At 35.0% G+C, this 22,549-nt stretch overlaps 1 protein-coding gene across 5 annotated transcripts in view; it reads left to right on the forward strand.

The window, feature by feature from the left end:
• Positions 1 to 21,723, forward strand: part of LOC123536986 (centrosomal protein of 128 kDa-like) — a 47,934-nt gene extending 26,211 nt beyond the window's left edge. For 3 of the 5 annotated variants that reach the window (XM_053548329.1, XM_053548338.1, XM_053548311.1), the window contains 14 exons: positions 2,277 to 2,423; positions 3,178 to 3,264; positions 3,806 to 3,903; positions 4,279 to 4,345; positions 4,821 to 4,919; positions 5,759 to 5,836; positions 6,407 to 6,460; positions 8,580 to 8,751; positions 11,163 to 11,212; positions 11,499 to 11,564; positions 15,187 to 15,303; positions 16,657 to 16,694; positions 17,599 to 17,662; positions 18,126 to 21,723. In XM_053548329.1, coding sequence (XP_053404304.1) covers positions 2,277 to 2,423; positions 3,178 to 3,264; positions 3,806 to 3,903; positions 4,279 to 4,345; positions 4,821 to 4,919; positions 5,759 to 5,836; positions 6,407 to 6,460; positions 8,580 to 8,751; positions 11,163 to 11,212; positions 11,499 to 11,564; positions 15,187 to 15,303; positions 16,657 to 16,694; positions 17,599 to 17,662; positions 18,126 to 18,365 — 1,377 coding nt within the window. In that variant the 3' untranslated portion in view covers positions 18,366 to 21,723. The remainder of the gene's footprint in view (positions 1 to 2,276; positions 2,424 to 3,177; positions 3,265 to 3,805; positions 3,904 to 4,278; positions 4,346 to 4,820; positions 4,920 to 5,758; positions 5,837 to 6,406; positions 6,461 to 8,579; positions 8,752 to 11,162; positions 11,213 to 11,498; positions 11,565 to 15,186; positions 15,304 to 16,656; positions 16,695 to 17,598; positions 17,663 to 18,125) is intronic. The other 2 variants (XM_053548341.1, XM_053548320.1) reach the window with 2 other exon arrangements.
• Positions 21,724 to 22,549: the final 826 nt, after the last annotated feature.

Genomic DNA, 22,549 nt, shown 5'->3' on the forward strand with positions numbered 1-22,549 from the left:
TATTTCTAAAAGGCATATAGATTTAAAACTTATTTTTTCTTTTTCTTGATCAATTACCAACCTCACTGGGTCAAGTCCCATAACTCTGACATGTTTTTTGAGCAAATTATGCCCCCTTTTAGACTTAGAAAATTTTGGTTAAAGTTTTACATGCAAGTTATTATCTCCAAAACTAATGCAGATATTGATTTGAAACTTCACATGTGTCTTCGGGGTTATAAAACTAGTTGATAGGATCAAGTCCCATAACTCTGACCTTCATTTTGGCCAAATTATGCCCCCTTTTGGACTTAGCAAATTCTGGTTAAAGTTTTGCGTGCAAGTACATACAGTTATTACTAAAAGGCATATAGATTTGAAACTTATTTTTTCTTTTTCTAGATCAATTACTAACCTCACTGGATCAAGTCCCATAACTCTGGCATGTATTTTGGGCAAATTATGCCCCCTTTTGGACTTTGAAAATTCTGGTTAAAGTTTTACATGCAAGTTTCTATCTCCAAAACTAATGCAGATATTGAATTGAAACTTCTCATGTGCCTTCAGGGTTATAAATCTAGTTGATAGCAGCAAGTCCCATAACTGATATGCATTTTGGTCAAATTATTCCCCCTTTTGAACTTAAAACTCTTTTGATATTTAACTTTTTTGGGTAATATTTTCCTGCTTCTGGGTCAATATTTCGAATAGTCGAGCTTGGCTGTCTTACGGACAGCTCTTGTTACTCTTGTCCGCACTCTAAGTTGAACATTTCTCATCCGATCTTCACCAAACTTGAACAAAATGTGTTTGACCATGAGACCTCAGCCAGGTTCGATAACTAGCCAAATCGGTTCAGGCATTTTGGAGTTACAGCCCTTGAATTATTGAAAAATCGGCCTTTTTACTCTTGTCCGCACTAGTCAAACATTTCTCATCCGATCTTCACCAAACTTGAACAAAATGTGTTTGACCATGAGACCTCGGCCAAGTTCGATAACTAGTCAAATCGGTCCAGGCATTTTGGAGTTACGGCCCTTGAATTACTGAAAAACTGCCTTTTTACTCTTGTCCGCTCTCTAAGTCGAACATTTCTCATCCGAACTTCACCAAACTTGAACAAAATGTGTTTGGCCATAAGACCTTAGCCAGGTTCGATAACTAGCCAAATCCGCCCAGGCTGTTTTGATTTATGGCCCTTGAATTACTGATTGGATCCACTCGTCCAGACCGTCTAATTGGATCCACTCATCTAAGCCATCTAGAGACACTAGACATTTTTCATAGGGGCAGTTGTGGGAGACATGCGCTTTTCTCAAAAGCATCTCTAGTTATATTTTAATTGCTGGAACAATGATGTATGTCTATTATTTATCACCTCAGTGCAAAAACGTGTTAACTGTACCAACATTAAAAGGCAGTTAACCACTACTTGCATAGAGGCGATGATATGTAAAATTAGATGTACATGTACATTGTTTTAAAGTACTGTTGAGACTATGATACCAGTAGGTAATTTTCTATGCTAGATTAAGTATCTTATCATTACACATTGGCAGTGGACCTATCCTTTCATCCATTTCTCTCCCAAACTTCCTGATAAGGTAGTGAAAATTTTAGTGGGGTAAGAATAGATAGTTAAATATTCCTTTAGATAATTTGGTTGGAGTTGTGCCTTAAAACAAGATGTCTTTGCTGAATAAGACCTGTTTGGTTTGGAAAATGTTGCAAAGTCACTGTGCAGACTTGTTCACCTTGGTGTTGAAAGCTGGAAGTTGCCCTCTTTTAAGGAAAATGCATGTGTCTCAGCCTATCCTAAGCTAGAGTGATCAATCCTGTATTGCATGAACTGGACAATGTACCAATTACCTGGAATACATTTCAGTATCAGTTTATTAATTTTTTACTTGGAGTTTGCTGTTGTTCTTTTGAAATTAAAGTTAGAAACAAATTAACAAATTTTGTCAAATGGGATTTCATTGGCATCACAATAGTTCTACATATTTCATTGAAAAATGAATTTTAGCATTTTTTTAAGGGGGGGGGGGGGGGTATAGCAAAGGGTTAGATATACAGATAATACATAAACTGCACATTTTAAAAAAAAGCATTTTTAGCCAAGTTACCCAATAATATCAAAATGATCGTACAAAACACTTCATTAGTCCAATTTAGTTTATAGGTATTTCATGACCATACAGGAGTGATAAACTGATACTGGAAGCTCGTAAAATTCTTGTGCATGTACTTGCTATGAATAGAGTTGTATTTTTGACGTGCTGTGAATTTATACTCAGGATCTGAGACAGAGCTACATTGAAATGCAACACAGAGAAAAGGCAGCGAGGGAGGAGTCAAAATTAGTTCAGAAACAGTTACAAGATGAGAGAGATAACAGTCGAGTTGCGGTAGAAACTTTAAAACGAGAGTTAAATGAAGCAAAGGTTTGTTATTGTTATTTTGTTCACTTGTATGTAACTATTATACTGGGACGGTTTGCTTGCTTGCTTTATGGTGTATCCTTTTTAATGGAAGCTTTATATGAAGTGCATGTGAGCCTATATGAAAGAGAGATTTGAATGTTGAAATGCATGGCTTATTTTTGGGGTGATATATGTTGAAGTAAGGGGTAGACAGCAGATAAAAAGAGGGCCCAGTCAGAACCAGGATTGATACAGCTGATCCAGCATCTGTGTATTTTCTATACATAATCTGTGGAACAAATAAGTACTCATTCCTGCATAATTACACTTTCCAGACACGTATCAGTTTTGCAAGAATTTCAGGGTTGAAGATTTTTTTTTTTCAGAGTACAAAATATAGAATCATTACAAATGGTTACTTAGACTTTTCACATAACATTTCTTTCATGAATTTTCAGCAGACTGTGGGATTGAAATTAGGAAGTAATGGTAACAAAATTTTATCTTATCTAAGAATTTGGAAGTTTGGCTCCAGGAGAACAAAACTTAAGCTTGAAGACCAGTCTCAGAAGGGAACCTCACCATTGGTCAGTTTCAAGATTGTCCTGACATTCAGCCAATCAAATGCTATATTTTTGAGACTGGTTTAAAAATTCAGCTTTATAGTCTGGGATGCTGATTTATTCCATTTCTTGAGGTAAGACAAATTATTTTTAAGTTGTTCTGGATAATATTGTAACACTATTAATCTTAATTTGATCTTGTCTGATTTCAGGTGAGAGAGGCACATGTTCTACAAGACCTACAGAGAAAGTTGAAGAAAGATAAGGCAGAGTATGAGGCAGCTATACAAGCTCTTAAGGTATACTGCAGTTGTTGCAAATATGTTTGTCTTATGCATAGTTGTTGCAAACTTGTCAGTCTGATAAAGACTGTGCGAGCTGTTTGGGTATAGACTCTAGATACAAGCTCTTTGTATAAAAGTAAATATTTCTAAGTACAAGCTATGAAGCTCTCGAGGGAAGAGTTATTCTATACCTCTATGTCTAAATGATGCTACATATTTCAGAACCTTTTTGTCAAGTGGTTAGGTCGTCCACTTCGGTTCACTTGCCCCTCACAACTGTGCTTATGATGTAGAATTCTTTCATTTGAGGAAGCCATTCAGCTGGTTTACAGAACACAGATGGTTCCACAGAGGTTCACCATATCTTCCGTCACCATCAAAAAGCTGGAAAATTGCCATATGACCTAAACCGTATTAGCATGACATAGAATCCATCAGAACTTTTCTGTCTAAAGTACATGGTTGAATTGTTTTAAATTCATCAGTTTTCAGACAATTTTGTACCAATGCGATAAAGACAATTTTGTATACAATTTGAAATGCTATTTACTTGCAGATGGAGTTATCTGAAGATAAATCTAGTCTGAAAATCTCAAAGAGGAATGAGGAGAAATACAGGAAAGAAGCTGAGATTTTACAACAGGGTATGAACAGGTAAGTTGTTGACCAATAAAAAGATATGCATTTTGTAGCCCCTTTAAATGAAGTTGGTGTAGGGGAAATTGAGATTGATATTTTGCTGTGTCACTTAAAAGGGTAGACAAATCAGGTATGAAAAATATTTGTTTTGAATATATCAATATTTAATTCCATCCGATGCAGGTTTGCTGATCTTTTCTCTAATTCTGATGGGTTAACTTAAGATTATCTTAATATGCAAAAGTAATTAGTAATTAATTAAATAAGTACCCATCTTTGACAACTAATCAGGCGTTAAGCTAAGCTCTGTGTATGAGCCATATAAGTATTTTTTCATGACATTCTTTCTGTAGTTTTACTGTTGATTATATTTATGGCTTTGTTTTATAGGTTTGAAGAGGAGAACCAGAAGTTACTGAGTCGTCTTGACCATACAAAGAAAGAGTATGAAGCTCAGGTTAGTTTTTGAATGAGAAATATTTTGGTTATTTTAATCCATGATGTTTGCACAATAGAGTATGTGTGTACACATACATGTAGATTAGACTAGACTCAAAAAAGAAGTAAAGAAACTTCAAAAAGTATTCAAGTTCCATTCTGTAATGAAAGATGCTCAGTTCTTCTATATATGCAAATAAAAAAGTAGACAATCATTTGCAGGGAACAAGTTATTACCGGTAAAGAATCCAGGAACACCGGGTTATCTCACAACTTAACTGTTTGCCATTACATAACTGAAGTACTGTTGAAAAACGGCTTTAAACCCAAAACAAACAAACCTTCAATTTAAGAGAAACATGTGTAATCACTGCAGTAGATTTTCAATGAACCTTTACTTATGCCCTGTGAAAGAAATATTTGCATGGGCTGTCTAAGATTGTTTGCCATTGTTTTTAAACATAACTAAGATATGAATGAATTTTTATTTTCAGTCTCAAATAAATGAAAGTGATATGTCTAGATTTAAGAAACTTGAGGATGAAATCTTCCATATGAATTCAGACTTGAAAAAATCTGAGAGGAAATATGAGGTATGATTTAAAATGTTCCTTTAGGTAATTATCCATGTTTGAAACCTAACGTTCAGCTACTAACTGTAATAGGCTAGAATAAAACCTGTTTGTTGATTTGAAACTTTCTTAAGGTGATTTTCCATGTTGGAAACCAGAAGTTACAGCCTTATTACCTGGAATAGGCTGGAATAAAACCTGTTTGTTGATTTGAAACTTTCTTAAGGTGGTTACCCATGTAACCAGAAGTTAAGCCTTTTTACCAAGTATTGGCTAGAATAAAACCTGTATGTGAAATACAGTAACAAAATGTTGCTATGGATAGAAAGCAACCTTTCTGATAATTGATAAAACTGGCAACTTTACTTTTCTGCTGAAGAGTACTTACACTATTATTAATCCTGAAAAACTCATTTTATATCACTCAAAACAATGATAGATGACAATATAGTTTTAAAGCAAAAGCATTGTTATTTTACTTGAAGGAGATGTATAACTGAAATTTAGTGAAATGGACATTTTTTGTATTTTATAACTTTTATTTGACTTTGAATTACTTAACCCTTAACACTATAGGTTCAAAACCTTACTTGCAGAATTCTTTCATGTATGTTAGGAAGCCATTCAGCTGGCTTATGGAAGGTCAGTGGTGCTAGCCAGGTACCTGCCCGTGCCTGCAAAAATGCTTGAAGGCACTTGGGCTCTTCTGCCACCATGAAAATCTGGAAAGTCACTGTACAACCTACATTGTGTTGGTATAAAATTAACCCCCACACTTGGTAAACAAACAAGTATTTTTATAAAGGTTCCCTTTGAAATCCCCCAAAATAGTATTTATAATATAATGTTATTTATTACAGAATCTTGCCCAGGATATGATATCAGAAGTGGATGCCTTGATGGATATAATGTCTACAGGATGTATAGAAAAATTCAAGGTATGTATAACTTGCCTGTGAAATAACTCTTTCAAAAGTATTCCTTTTCTAGGATTGTATCTGGAATAAAATCTGTATAGACATAATATGAAAATAATGGCTCAAGAATTGTTTTCTTTTATGTTTATTACTTGTAAGCTTGTCTTAGGCTTGGAATAGTTGATGGACAGACCTACAGTCATGTAATTATTCATAACTGGTAAAATTTTGAAGGTTCTGGAATACTGCCACTGGCATAGCTGCATGAAGGTACTGTAGACCCAGGCCTGTGTAAAATTTCCATGTAAAACAACCAACAAAACTTTTTAAATCAAACATTAAATTTGGTTTAATAAGATAGATTATACTGGGAAATGATACTTGTAATCATTCTAGACAATCAGTTACCTCGGAAATATGCCTCAGGGACCCCCAAGGAGACTAGGCCTGCACAAATATTCTTGTCTAGCTATGCCCCAGACATTTTTCTCAAAGAATACTTATTGTCGTGTATTTAAAAAAACGACTTTGGTCTCAATGTTATGTTATAGGTAACATTGAATAATGAAGTATTATTTATTACCATTTCAGACTGTTAGTGCTGTTAAAGGTGCTCTAAATGGAAATTTGCTGGCTGATTTAAAGGTAAGTAGACAAAATTGTGTAAATGTTCATTATACCAAATCAAAGGTACTTTATTGTCGTACTTATTAAACTGTTTTTAGCTCACCTGTCACATAGTGACAAGGTGAGCTTTTGTGATCACGCAGCGTCCGTCGTCCGTTCGTGCGTTAGTCCGTCCGTCCGTCCGTAAACTTTTGCTTGTGACCACTCTAGAGGTCACATTTTTCGTGGGATCTTTATGAAAATTGGTCAGAATGTTCATCTTGATGATATCTAGGTCAAGTTCGAAACTGGGTCACGTGCCTTCAAAAACTAGGTCAGTAGGTCTAAAAATAGAAAAACCTTGTGACCTCTCTAGAGGCCATATATTTCATGAGATCTTCATGAAAATTGGTCAGAATGTTCACCTTGATGATATCTAGGTCAAGTTCGAAAGTGGGTCACGTGCCTTCAAAAACTAGGTCAGTAGGTCAAATAATAGAAAAACCTTGTGACCTCTCTAGAGGCCATATTTTTCATGGGATCTGTATGAAAGTTGGTCTGAATGTTCGTCTTGATGATATCTAGGTCAAGTTCGAAAGTGGGTCACATGCCATCAAAAACTAGGTCAGTAGGTTTTGAAATAGAAAAACCTTGTGACCTCTCTAAAGGCCATATTTTTCATGGGATCTGTATGAAAATTGGTCTGAATGTTCATCTTGATGATATCTAGGTCAGGTTCGAAACAGGGTCATGTGCGGTCAAAAACTAGGTCAGTAGGTCTAAAAATAGAAAAACCTTGTGGCCTCTCTAGAGGCCATACTTGTGAATGGGTCTCCATAAAAATTGGTCAGAATGTTCATCTTGATGATATCTAGGTCAAGTTCGAAAGTGGGTCATGTGTCTTCAAAAAGTAGGTCAGTAGGTCAAATAATGAAAAAACGTTGTGACCTCTCTAGAGACCATATTTTTGATGGGATCTGTATGAAAGTTGGTCTGAATGTTTATCTTGATGAAATATAGGTCAAGTTTGAAACTGGGTCAACTGCGATCAAAAACTAGGTCAGTAGGTCTTGAAATAGAAAAACCTTGTGACCTCTCTAGAGGCCATACCCTTGAATGGATCTTCATGAAAATTGGTCAGAATGTTCACCTTGATGATATCTAGGTCAAGTTTGAAACTGGGTCACGTGCCTTAAAAAACTAGGTCAGTAGGTCAAATAATAAAAAAACCTTGTGACCTCTCTTAGAGGCCATGCTTTTCATGGGATCTGTATGAAAGTTGGTCTGAACATTCATCTTGATGATATCTAGGTCAAGTTTGAAACTGGGTCAACTGCGGTCAAAAACTAGGTCAGTAGGTCTAAAATTAGAAAAATCTTTTGACCTCTCTAGAGGCCATATTTTTCAATGGATCTTCATGAAAATTGATCTGAATGTTCACCTTGATGATATCTAGGTCAAGTTCGAAACTGGGTCATGTGCGGTCAAAAACTAGGCCAGTAGGTATAAAAATAGAAAAACCTTGTGACCTCTCTAGAGGCCATATTTTTCATGAGATCTTCATGAAAATTAGTGAGAATGTTCACCTTGATGATATCTAGGAAAATTTCAAAACAGGGTCACGTACCTTCGAAAACTAGGTCAATAGGTCAAATAATAGAAAAACCTTGTGACCTCTCTAGAGAACATATTTTTCAATGGATCTTCATAAAAATTGGTCAGAATTTTTATCTCGATAATATCTAGGTCAAGTTCAGAACTGGGTCACATGAGCTCAAAAACTAGGTCACTATGTCAAATAATAGAAAAAATGACGTCGTACTCAAAACTGGGTCATGTGGGAAGAGGTGAGCGATTCAGGACCATCATGGTCCTCTTGTTTCAAAAAGCTGTCCTAAACGAGTTGTCATAGTATAAGCTTTGCCTCCAGGACAAAAAAAAAAATCATGAAATACAATCCACTTACTAAAGTGCAACTTTTACATATAATGAAGCCTAAACAAAAATAATTCAATTTTGTAGAAACAGTAATTAAAAAGTAGAACAAAAGTTGCAGACATAGTTTATTTAGAAAATTACCTTTGATATGATAAGGTTTTAAGTCCAGCCAATTATCCACAAAATGTTGATGTCATTTTTGTTGAAATTTTTATTTCAGATAAAAATGAAATGGCTACGAAATCAGATACGAGAGAAGATCAAGTATGAGCAGAAGTTACGCAAGGATATTCGGGATGCTCTCACTGCCAATGAAGGAGACAGGAAGTACTTGCTACAGGAACTTGCCAGACGAGAGGAAGTACTTGATGAACTCGCAGCAGCCAAACAAGGTCAGTTCTTTTTGTTTTCAAAGATTGCGTTCAGCATTTTATTTTGATTGTGTAAAGCAGTGGTTCTCGTCAGGTTTCTGCATTTGTCAGAAGTAAAGGATCTTCCTCCACCATTATAGTTGGGAAGTTGTCATGGCCTTAGCTATTTTTTTTTTCACTTTTTTCAAAGTTCAGAAAATACTTTTGATTTTTAGCTGTTGGTTTTTTTCCATATATAAAAAGTTAAATATTGATTCATTAAGTGTGAGGCTGTATTTATAAAAAGTTTTAGTCTGCAGAACATATTTACTATGTTAGTCACACAGTTATAATTTGACGTAAACTATCAATGAAATTTGGCTGTTTTTTATATCTTAATTATGAAAAATTATCAACTTAAATGATACTGATTTATTTCCAGAACAGTGACATGGTTGTGCATGAATTTGTGGATTTGAAATTATTAATATCTATAAAATCCATGAAAAGTAGTTCTCCACGAATTGTAATGATTTCACCATACAGTCAAACTTGGTTCATGCAAACTTGATGGGACAAACAAAATTAGTTCTAGTTGTACCCCCCGACAACAAAGTTGTAAGGGGGGGTATACTGGTTTCAGGTTGTCTGTCTGTCCGTCTGTCTGTCCGTCCGTCTGTCTGTCCGTAGACACACTCTTGTGCGCACCATCTCTCCTCATCCCCTTGACACAATTTAATGAAACTTCACACAAGTGATTAGTAACAACAGTAGTTGTGCATGGGGCATGTTAGGTTCTTTCAGGTAAAAAAATTGCAGAGTTACGGGACTTTGTTTTTTGTTACTATACTATATACATAGACACAATCTTGTGCGCACCATCTCTCCTCATCCCCTTGACACAATTTAATGAAACTTCACACAAGTGATCAGTAACAACAGTAGTTGTGCATGGGGCATGTTAGGTACTTTCAGAAATTTTTTTTGCAGAGTTATGGGACTTTGTTTTTTGTTACTATACTATATACATAGACACAATCTTGTGCGCACCATCTCTCCTCATCCCCTTGACACAATATAATGAAACTTCACACAAGTGATCAGTAACAACAGTACTTGTGCATGGGGCATGTTAGGTTGTTTCAACGACAAAAATTGCAGAGTTACAAGACTTTGTTTCTTGTTCACATACTATGTACATACAGTCTGCATATGCAATCTTGTGCGTGCCTAATCATCCGAACCCTTGCACACAATTTAATGAAACTTCACACACGTGATCAGTATCAACCCTAGTTGTGCATGGTGCATGTTACGTTCTTTTAGATAAATATTCTGCATAGTTATGGGACTTTGTTTTTTGTTACTATACTGTATACATACAGTCTATATACATACAGTCCACATAATTATGCAATCTTGTGTGCGTCAAATTGCAATGTACTGTGTCAGTGCATGTGGGGGGTACATTCATCACCTTTAGTGATAGCTCTAGTTATTGATAGTTCAGCGTTGGAACAATATACATTATTATAATTATTTGGGACCTGACAAAGAGTTTGAGCGAAGGGTGGTGTTTTTAGCTCACCTGAGCACAAAGTGCTCCAAGGTGAGCTTTTGTGATCGCCCTGTGTCCGTCAGTCGTCTGTCGTCAACAAGTTGTTAACACCCTAGAGGTCACAATTTTGGCCCAATCTTAATGAAACTTGGTCAGAATGTTACCCTCAATAAATTCTTGGACAAGTTCGATATTGGATCATCTGGGGTCAGAAACTAGGTCACCAGGTCAAATCCAAGGAAAAGCTTGTTAAAACTCTAGAGGTCACAATTTTGGCCCAATCTTAATGAAACTTGGTCAGAATGTTACCCTCAATAAAATCTTGGACAAATTCGATATTGGGTCATCTTGGATCAAAAACTAGGTCACCAGGTCAAAGTTAGTTAACACTGTAGAGGCCACATTTATGGCCATATCTTAATGAATCTTAGTCAGAATGTTGATCTTGGTGATCTATAAGTCAGGTTCAAATCTGGGTCAGGTGGGATCAAAACCTAGGTCACTAGGTCAAATCAAAGGAAAAGCTTGTTAGCACTCTAGAGGCCACATTTATGTTTGTTTCTTCATGAAACTTAGTCAGAATGTCAATCTTGATGATCTTTAGGTCAAGTTCGAATCTGGGTCATGTGGGGTCAAAAACTAGGTCACTGGGTCAAATCAAAAGAAAAGCTAGTTAACACTTTAGAGACCACATTTATGACCATATCTTAATGAAACTTGGTCAGAATGTTAATCTTGATGATCTTTAGGTCAATAGGTCAGGTGAGCGATACAGGGCCTTCATGGCCCTCTTGTTTAAGTATCTGAGTTTGAGCGAACAAAGTTTACCTGTATATTCTTGCTGAGAAATTGTTATGGTATATTGGTTATAGGTATGAATCTATTTCTTTTTCAGAACTTGCACAGAGAGAAATAGAAAATCTGCACTGTGTGGAAGTTTTAGAGGTAAGTGTGTGGTGCAGAATGAATTTTCAGGATATTTTATATTTTGTAAATATTTTTATAGAGATGTCTTTATAGTAATATTTGAAATTGCTGGTGAACAAACCTCTTATTATACAGTTTAAAATGATGAATTAAAAATGAAAGACAAAAGTTATTGTAGAAGTTAATATTGGCAAGATAAAAGGAGATAATATTTTTTGAAAATTTGTGAAGTTTCATATCAAAAAAGGGAATTTTGTGAAATTTTATTACAGAAATTAAGCTATTTTGTGAAATTTTATTACAGAAATTAGGGTATTTTGAGAAAGAGGAAGATATCAGATTAGGAAATACTGTTAAAGATGAAAAGAAAGTGAGGGCTGTGTTCTGTTTTCATAGATAGATATTTGAAGACTTTTAACCAAGTTTTTTGATTATTATTTTAGATAAAATTTAGTTTATATATGTACTGTTTGAAAGAGTGATGTTTTCTGATTTGTGGTTTGGTGAACTTTTTAACAATTTGGTATGGTATCCAAAGTTGCCATGAATAGTGGTAATGCAATGTATAAATGAATAGAGAGGCCACCGTGGTAGAGTGGTTAATAAAGCTGCATTTTAATCACTCGCCCCTCACAGCTGTAGGCTGGAAAACTGCAAGGACTGCAGACCTTTTTCTAAATGAGGAAGCCATCAAACTATTGTATGGATGCACTCCAGGTGCCCTCACATGCCTAAAATAATGCTTGTATGGGGACCTAGGGTTTTATTTAATGCAAAAAAACTAGAAAGATGTTATTGGACCAATAAAAATTTTGTTGATTTGATTGAGAATTTGAAACAAATCTGAAAAACATGCATTTAAATAGAAGATTTAGAACATGGACATTTGTTAAAAGTTTAGAAATTGTATATCGTAAAATCAGTGGTGTTTGAAATTGTTCGTAAGTACAAAAAAAATGCAACATGTATTTATTATAGCAATATAGCAAGCTTAACTGATAAAACTTTTTATGCCCCCCCCCCCCCCCCCCATTTATGTTTGGGGCATATAGCGTTGCTGCTGTCCAGTATGTCCATCTGTCTGTACGTACATCCAAAATGTTGTGTTTCCAGTTCCTTCCACACTATTAGCCTGATTCGCTTCAAACTTTCACAGGTGAACAAGCTAGATGTGCAGATGAAAGTAAAGAAAGTGATTTTTTCTGTGACTATTATCAGTTATTGCCCTTTGATAGTTTTTGCTATATGGAAAATAGAGAAAAGTTTTGTGTGTCCAAAACTATTAGCCTTATTTGCTTCAAACTTATACAGATAAACAAGCTTAATGTGCAGATGACCATTAAGGAAGGATTTTTTTCTGTGAATATTTTACTGGAGTTGCAACTCTATGATAGTCTTTGCTGCATAGAGGATGGCATAGTATGTGGGGGCATCCGTGTCCTATGGACACAATTCTAGTTTTTGAACCATATTAATATAATTTTGTAGTATCTTATTTTGTGGTACAAAAGTTAATTTTTGGTTGTAACTTAATAAAATTATATAATTTTCAAAAATTAGATATCTTTGTTGCTTTTCGTGTTGTAACTTTATGTTAGCATTTTTTGTTAGCTCACGTGTCACAAAGTGATCGCGCAGTGTCCATCGTCCATCTGTCCGTGCGTCCGTAAACTTTTCCTTGTGACATCTCTAGAGGTCACATTTTTCATGGGATCTTTATGAAAATGGGTCAGGATGTTCATCTTGGTAAATTCTAGGTCAAGTTCGAAACTGGGTCACGTGCCTTCAAAAACTAGGTCATAGGTCTAAAATAGAAAAACCTTGTGACCTCTCTAGAGGCCATATTTTCATGGATCTTCATGAAAATTGGTCAGAATGTTCACCTTGAATATAATCAAGTTCAAACTGGGTCAGTCGTCAAAACTAGGTCGTAGGTCTAAAAATGAAAAACCTGTGACCTCTCTAGAGCCATATTTCAAAAATCTTCATGAAATGGTCAGAATGTTCACCTTGATATTCTAGGTCAGTCGAAACTGGTCATGTGCCTCAAAATAGGCAGTAGTCTAAAAAGAAAAACCTTGTGACCTCTCTAGAGGCCATATATTTCTTAAGATCTTCATGAAAATTGGTCAGAATTTTTATCTTGATAATATCTAGGTCAAGTTCGAAACTGGATCACGTGCGGTCAAAAACTAGGTCAGTAGGTCTATAAAATAGAAAAACCTTGTGACCTTTCTAGAGGCCATATATTTCACAAGATCTTCATGAAAATTGGTCAGAACGTTCACCTTGATGTATCTAGGTCAAGTTCGAAACTGGGTCAAGTGCCGTCAAAAACTAGGTCAGTAGGTCAAATAATAGAAAAACCTTGTGACCTCTCTAAAGGCCATATTTTTCATGGGATCTGTATGAAAGTTGGTCTGAATGTTCATCTTGATGATATCTAGGCCAAGTTTGAAACTGGGTCACGTGCGATCAAAAACTAGGTCAGTAGGTCTAAAAATAGAAAAACCTTGTGACCTCTCTAGAGGCCATATATTTCATGAAAATTGGTCAGAATGTTCACCTTGATGATATCTAAGTCAGGTTCGAAAGTGGGTCAAGTGCCATCAAAAACTAGGTCAGTAGGTCAAATAATAGAAAAACCTTGTGACCTCTCTAGTGGCCATATTTTCCATGGGATCTGTATGAAAGTTGGTCTGAATGTTCATCTTGATGATATCTAGGTCAAGTTCAAAAGTGGGTCACGTGCCTTCAAAAACTAGGCCGGTAGGTCAAATAATAGAAAAACCTTGTGACCTCTCTAAAAGCCATATTTTTCAATGGATCTTCATGAAAGTTGGTCTGAATGTTCATCTTGATGATATCTAGGTCAAGTTTGAAACAGGGTCATGTGCGGTCAAAAACTAGGTCAGTAGGTCTAAAAATAGAAAAACCTTGTGACCTCTCTAGAGGCCATACTTGTAAATGGATCTCCATAAAAATTGGTCAGAATGTTCATCTTGATGATATCTAGGGCAAGTTGGAAAGTGGGTCACATACCATCAAAAAGTAGGTCAGTAGGTCAAATAATGAAAAAACGTTTTGACCTCTCTAGAGGCCATATTTTTCATGGGATCTGTATGAAAGTTGGTCTGAATGTTTATCTTGATGATATCTAGGTCAAGTTTGAAACTGGGTCAACTGCGATCAAAAACTAGGTCAGTAGGTCTTGAAATAGAAAAACCTTGTGACCTCTCTAGAGGCCATACCCTTGAATGGATCTTCATGTAAATTGGTCAGAATGTTCACCTTGATGATATCTAGGTCAAGTTTGAAACTGGGTCACTTGCCTTAAAAAACTAGGTCAGTAGGTCAAATGATAGAAAAACCCTGTGACCTCTCTAGAGACCATATTTTTCAATGGATCTTCATGAAAATTGGTCAGAATTTTTATCTTGATAATATCTAGGTCAGTTTCAAAACTGGGTCACATGAGCTCAAAAACTAGGTCACTATGTCAAATAATAGAAAAAACGACGTCATACTCAAAACTGGATCATGTGGGAAGAGGTGAGCGATTCAGGACCATCATGGTCCTCTTGTTTGGTGTGAAATGTGTTAGACTTTTTTCATGTATACAAATAGAAATGTAGTGTCATTCTAACAAGACTTAGTGAACATGAAAAAAAGAAAACTAAAGTTTGTAACTTTTAATATTTAGAAGACCTTATGTGTACACTTTAAATTGAACTGCCAAAGGAAAAAAATCTTGCATGGCCATGAATTTTGTATAAGCCTTTAACTTCTGGGAGCTTGTTTTCGAGCCAAGCTTGAGGTCACTTTTGGAAGAGCTAAAAATATAAGACCCAGGAATCACTGTAAATGTTTTAGGTGATAAATTCAGGTTTTAGCCTTTAAAAAATGAATATGAAGAGAATTGTTTAGAGATTTTCCCATTTAATTACACTTTCCATACAGTATTGACCACAGTTCACTCTGTTGCTTTTCAGGATCACATTTTGGATCTGACAGATGAGCTGGAGCTGAGAAAGATCCGTGAGTCAGAGACCCACAAACAGCACGAGTATGAAAAGCATCAGATAATCACTGATATAGAGGGCATGAGGGTAAGACTTCTTAAACTGTAAAGATATTACATATAATCACTGATATAGAGGGCATGAGGGTAAGACTTCTTACACTGTAAAGATATTACAGATAATCACTGATATAGAGGGCATGAGGGTAAGACTTCTTATACTGTAAATCAGAAAATCACTGATATAGAGGGCATGAGGGTAAGACTTCTTACACTGTAAATCAGATAATCACTGATATAGAGGGCATGAGGGTAAGACTTCTTACACTGTAAATCAGATAATCACTGATATAGAGGGCATGAGGGTAAGACTTCTTACACTGATATAGAGGGCATGAGGGTAAGACTTCTTATACTGTAAACATACTGATATAGAGGGCATGAGTGTAAGACTTCTTATACTGTAAACATACTGATATAGAGGGCATGAGGGTAAGACATGAAAACTCTTGGTTTTTGCTCAGAATTGCTATTTCTTGGGGATATGAATTCATGCATTTCAGCTTTTGAAGTTAAAATGAATGAGAATTTTTTTTTTGTTAACTGGAATCGTATTTCATGAATGGACACAACTGCAAAATTAATTCCACAGGAAGATTAATGATTACCTAGTATAGAGAAACAGTTTCAGTAAACCTTAAATATCACTCTTCTTTTCCTTGGCAAGATTATTCCTTGATTTCCTTTGAGAAGTAAGACTGTACCTATTCTGAAGAAGTCCAATTATGGAATCATTGAATATAGAATGCAACTTTTTTGTTTCAGATTCTTGTTCAATCATTAGGACACCAAGAACTGATAAAATATCTGTTTTAAGTTTGTTTGTTGATGTATCGTTTCTTATAAATCTTTCAGAATATTGTTGTTAGCATAAAAGCAACTGTTTGTAAAATTCTGAAAGTTAAAGACATTCATGGGCAAGAATTTTATGTAGGGAATAACTGAAACCTGACATTTTAAGGATATCTTTCAAAAAGATCCTACTGCCTGGTGACCTTTAGAATGTTGTATGACTTATTAATAATGCCAGTTTTTTAAATGTCCCACACAAATTAGGTTGATCAAATAATAGATTCAAAGATCAGTGCATTATAGTCACACAGAAGAGAAAATATTTTTGATAATACATATTGTGTAAGATACAGTGTATTATTAACAAAATTGTTTTGCTAACATTAGGACACCTTTTTCAGGCACAGCTCATTTGATTGTGCATTAGTTGAACTGTAGCAAATATTTTTCAAAGTTTTAAGTTGAATTGTGCATTAATATACCAGTTAGTTCACCAGATACCAAAATTTTAATGTAGTTGTGAATGAGCTTTGTTGCATTAGTATCCCATGATGATGAATAATTGTTCTGTATTTTTTTTACATTGCAGGATAAAGAAAAAGCTAGAATTGAAGAAAGATACATCAGGTAAGGAAATTGTTTACTTTATTTGATAATTTCAAGTCCCATGTATTCATATTGCAAACCTGAAGCAGAGAAGTTTATATGGAATATCTTTTTTACTACATACATTTAGTTTTACAGTTGCAATTTATTACAATTTTTTGACAATGTGTAACATATTTTGAAAAAAATAAACAATTTCTAGGATATTGTCTTCACTTTGTCAACATAGTTGGCATTGGTTAAAAGTTATAAGAGCTATAGCTTTACACATGTATTTATCGTCACAAGAAGTGGCCCAAGAACCACAACTCTCTTGCAATTTATCATAATATGGCCCTTAATGTACCTGAAATATTAATGTTTCTGGGTTAAAAATTTAGTTTATGTCCACTTTTTATGCCCATGAAGGGAGGCATATTAGTTTTCAACTGTCCATCTGTTCGTTAGTAACAACGTTAACTTTTTGCATGAAGGCACTTTACTCGCGAACCACTGCACACAGGACCTTCAAACTTCACATGCTGATAGTACTTATTGAGTACACGACCCTACTGACTTTGGGGTCACCAGGTCAAAGGTCAAGGTCACCAGGTCAAAGGTCAAGGCACTGCGGGGGCATTTGTCACCATTAGTGACAGCTCTTGTCTTATATATTGTATGAGCTAAAGTTTTGAAAATTTGTGTGTTGTTTATGATATGTAAGGAAGTAGGTAAAGAACCATAACACTGTCTTGATTTTTCCTGCACATCCTTGCAGTCTGATCAAGATCATCACAGGTCGCCATTCAGTCAGTATCTTTTAGGTAAGCACCCCTTTTAACAGTTAATGGTACTGTCCAAATTGAAAGCAATATACGTTCATTATAGACATTCAGTAGGGTAAGGGTTAAAATTGTTGAAAGACTAGTACCATTTGTAATTACAGATTACAAGACACCATGAGAGCATTGCAAAATGAGATCAAAGTGGCCAACTTGAATCATCAACAGGTATAATGTGCACTTACTGTTATATCTTTATTATTCATTGCCAAAAGTAGAGGGCTATTGGTTTTGGCATTGTTCTTCCATTTGTCAGTCTGTCTGTACTTACGTCCTTCTGCAACTAGAACATGATCCTTTGGTATCATGGAGTACATTTGATTCTACTGTAACAGAATTCCACTTAAGCTGGTGAGAGAGGTGTTGCACATTTCATTACCTCTCACAGACAGATTCTGTCGATCTGAGTCGGATATTAATTTGCTTGGTAATGTTCTGTGATTCTGAAGGATTTTATGAATTATAGTGGTTCATACTTGGAACAAGTGTTTGCATCCGCACATAGCTACCATCGTATAATTGTTTTTTTTTTAAATCTATTTAATATACTCTGGTTGTTCTAAAGGAAATATTTATAAAAAGACAAAACAAAAAATTCTCCGTCTTTAACATTTTTTTTTACATTTTGCAGGTCGTAGAATTGGAGAAGAATATTGAAAATGCTAGAAAGTCACCGGGAAGAAAGAAGGTCAATAACAACAACCGAGTCCGTATTCATACACCATCAAAAAGTCCCCATAGGAGACCTCAGACACCGCCTTCAAGACTTCCAAAGGGTCACGACGATTCCATAGCGCCAATGGAAATGAGTGATGAACAATTCTCTCGTAAATTCGCACGAAGAAAATCAATCGAAGATGGAGTTTTGTGATGAAAATGCTCAATCGGTTCTGTTGGTGCAAGAGCACTGGAATTATGGCGTACAGTAAATGCGAACTATGTTCGTTGTATGAGTACTAAAAATGCTGTGATGAAATAATGTTTTAGTTTTGAGTAGGAATAGACTTATTAGCTATATGACAAAGTTATTGTATTTTGTCAAAGTCCCTTGTGCTATAACTGTTAAAGACTTCTGTTATGTTGAGTTTTATGCAAGGTTTTGAAAGATGGATGTTTATTTTAGAAGTGTGTAAAAATCTTTGTTGACTTGTATCTACTTATGAACACTTTAATCAGTCCAATTACACTTAAAGATACAGTTAAATTATATGTACATTTTTATGAAGTATGCACATGCAGGCAGTTGGAATGATAATGTAGAGAAGGGTATTTTGTTTCATTGCTTCTTAATAAAAAATACCTGATTCACTGTGTTTTTAATGTCACCCAATTGTTTATGGTTTTTGTTAAGGTAATGTTTAAATTCAAATTAATGTAGTTTTATGATTTTTTTACTCTACAATTTGAAGTGATCAAAAGTTTTGATCTTTTTAAGTAAAATAAATTTATATTTTTAGAAATTTTTACAAAACAATTTTTAACATTTTTGATGATTTTTTTCTCTTTCCGTCCTTAGTTTTCTGTGTTTCGTATAGACAAAAGTATGTTTATAGTTTAATTTATTTTCAGTAATTTATTTTATTTGTGTAGTTATCCAAAACAAATTGTTTGGATGATCTTTTACCTTTTTGGACAAAAGTTCATTTCAATACTATTCCATCCAGAATTTTCAGTCATTCAAAACATATGTTTTGGCACATACAATTTCTTATATATATGAATATGTTGTTGTATTATCTGTGATAGTGTGATATTGTTAATTTAACAGTATTACTGTTTTATACACGTTAGTTGATGTACTGATAGTGAAACGGTGTGATGCATATTATTAAAGTGCACTAGAACGTTTACATTTATATTTCTGCTTTGATGAATTCCTACTGTTCTATATAGGGACATTAATTATGCCACATGTTTTGTATTTCCCATCATTCCTTAGGACCAATAGGTGTACACCTATAAAGACTGTTGCCAGACTTTATTCTGTGCTCAGTATTTTAAAATTGAGCTTGGAGACCTGTCTGAATAAGCAGCATTGCCATTGGTCAATTTCAACATCATGTTCTGATTCGTCCAATCAGATGCTTGAATTTCGAGACTGGTCTCCAAACTTGGCATAATAACCTTTAACATTGATCAAATACTCTGTTACGATATTCCAATACAGAAACATTCGGTCATTGATACGTTATGGTCCATCTTGAAGAAAAACAGTGGTCAAAAGTTCATATATTTAGAACTTCCTTTTGCAGTCTTGAATCTTGTTCATTGATAGTAAATTTACACCATGTCCGTCAAAGTATTTTGTTTAATATTTGAACAAAGTCGTAGCAGTGATTTATAACGTTATTGCATTTAAGCATCATTCCAATTTATTTATCGAGTTTTATTTCACATGTTTCATTTTCACTGTGCTCACATGATGTATGTAGTGGAAAAATGTTGGTTCCCAGTCTGCCAATAACTGTTTCATACAGTGTTTTGTAAACTTGTATGTCCTTTGTTTTATTTTTTGTTGTAGGTTTTATAAGGGTGAGCTGTTCAGTGTAAACAAAAGGTTCAGCTGGTTAATTCTTTAAAAAAAGGGTTTTACCAATTCATAAAATTCAACTGTTTCTCAAGTTTAAGTGAAGGAGACATTTTTAAGTGTAATAAAACGTCACATGAAATTAATTACATGAAGTATGAAGTTGGTGAATTGTAACATCATTTCTGGTTCTCACAATTTTTTTTAAACAACAAGGTACCTTTTTCGTTTGACAACTCTCCATTTTGTGATGATTTATTTGTTCACTTTTCTTTTTTTATTTCTTAAAACATAGGGTTTTTTACTTTAAATCATAGATTAACATATGAATTAGTTTGGTGATTGTAAAGTTTTGAGGTAGACTTATTTATTTTAGGCTGAAATTGGGATGGAATTACAAAATATAGGAGATTTTTGAAGTGTCAGTATAAAATCATTTTGTTTTGTTTTAACCCTTATCAAGCTGAACAGAGTGCCTTACAACCAGTGCAGATCATGATCACACTGCACGGCTACATGTCTGTGCAGTCTGAACATGACCTGTACTGTTTGCCATTCAGTTTGACAGTATCTTTTTTGTAATGGTACTGTCCGAAATGAAGGATTGACAAGTTCATTTTAGAAATTTAGCATGGTAAGGGTTAACAATCTATCATTATGATATGTTGGACATTTTGAGGTAAATATATCTTCTTACTAGTTAAATTCATGAAATGAGCTGCACCATGAGAAAACCAACATAGTGCGTTTGCGACCAGCATGGAACAAGACCAGGCTGGTCTGGATCCATGCTGGTCGCCAATGCACTATGTTGGTTTTCTCATGGCGTAGCTCAAATATGTATGACCGGCTTATTCCAGCCATGCATGATTTGAAATATTTATTTAATGTAATTGTAGTCCTACATATTTTGTAAGTGTCATAATTTCATAACTTAACAATCATTTTTTTATAGTTTCACATATGGTAGTCTGTGATATTACTTTTAATTTTAAGTCAGTTCAAAGATAAACTTTGAAGAGGATACATAACAGTAAAGCGTACCCATTTATCATGACAACACATTTAATGGAGAGCAATTGTTTCCAAAATGCGTGAAAGATTACACAGTGTGTCATTTCCCAGGAGTATTATTTGAGCACTGGGTCAAATTCAGGGAAGTAACTGATTACAAGGGAACAATACATTTAAAATTGTCAAGAAATGCCAACATCACATTGTCTATGCAGAAACTGTGTTTTAATTTCTATATTATTTTGGACGTTGAAAATTTTACCAAAACTTGGTCATTTTGTTTTTAACTAGCATTCTTTGAGTTATCACATGAAAAAAATGGGTTCGTTTTCAATGTATCTTATCAATTCCTGTTGTTTTGTTTGTGTGAAAAACTTGTTGATTTCAGTATGAGTGACTGTTTGGTTAAAAATCTTAGTCATTGGCCGTCTTAGTTTATATACTAGTATATACATGTACAAATACAATATTTTGTACAGTAATGATCTGAAGAAAAGTATTTGTTGTCTAGAATTTGCATTAATGCAAAAATATGTAAATTAGAACATTGACTTTATACACTTATTTATAATACAGTGACATTCCACATACAATTCTAGAAGTTTTACACAGTATTTATACCTGTATTTTTATATGTATCAGTAATATTGTCGCTAGAAACATTCAATAAAATGTCTTTATATTTACAGTAGCATGTTTGTTATTTGTTACTTTGGCTCAGCCGACGCCACGTGCATGTGACAGCGGAGGAACTAGGTCACGCTGCCCCAGTTACTGAGTTAGCTATACATGACAAAGGGCGGAGCAGTAGCCCTTAAAAAAGGATAAGCACACGACTGCTTGCTAATTATGTCTCACCAACTGGGGGAGACATATTGTTTTTGCCCTGTCTGTCCGTCCTTCCGTACGTCACACCACTTCCGATCAATAACTGGAGAACCATTTGACCTAGAATCTTCAAACTTCATAGGGTGGCAGGGCTTATGTCGTAGACAAGCCTAATTTCTTTTGGGGTCATACCATCAAAGGTCAAGGTCACAGGGGCCTGAACATGGAAAACCATTTCCGATCAATAACTTGAGAACCAACTGACCCAGAATTTTGAAACTTCATAGGATGATTGGTCATGCAGAGCAGATGACCCCTATTGATTTTAGGGTCATTGCGTTAAAGGTCACAGGGGTCTGAACAAGGAAACCCATTTCCGGTCAGTTGCTTGAGAACCACTTGACCCAGAATGTTGAAACTTCATAGGATGATTGTTCATGCAGAGGAGATTAACCCTATTGATTTTAGGGTCACTATTAAAGGATAAGGTCAAAGGAGCCTGAACATGGAAAACCATTTCCGGTCAGTAACTTGAGAACCACTTGACCCAGAATGTTGAAACTTCATAGGATGATTGGACATACAGACCAGATGACCACTATTGATTTTGGGGTCACTCTATTTAAGGTCAAGGTCGCAGCAGGTAGAAAATGGAAATCCATTTCCAGTTTATAACTTGAGAATCA

Source organism: Mercenaria mercenaria, chromosome 1, assembly GCF_021730395.1.
Source record: "Mercenaria mercenaria strain notata chromosome 1, MADL_Memer_1, whole genome shotgun sequence".
Taxonomy (NCBI): domain Eukaryota; kingdom Metazoa; phylum Mollusca; class Bivalvia; order Venerida; family Veneridae; genus Mercenaria; species Mercenaria mercenaria.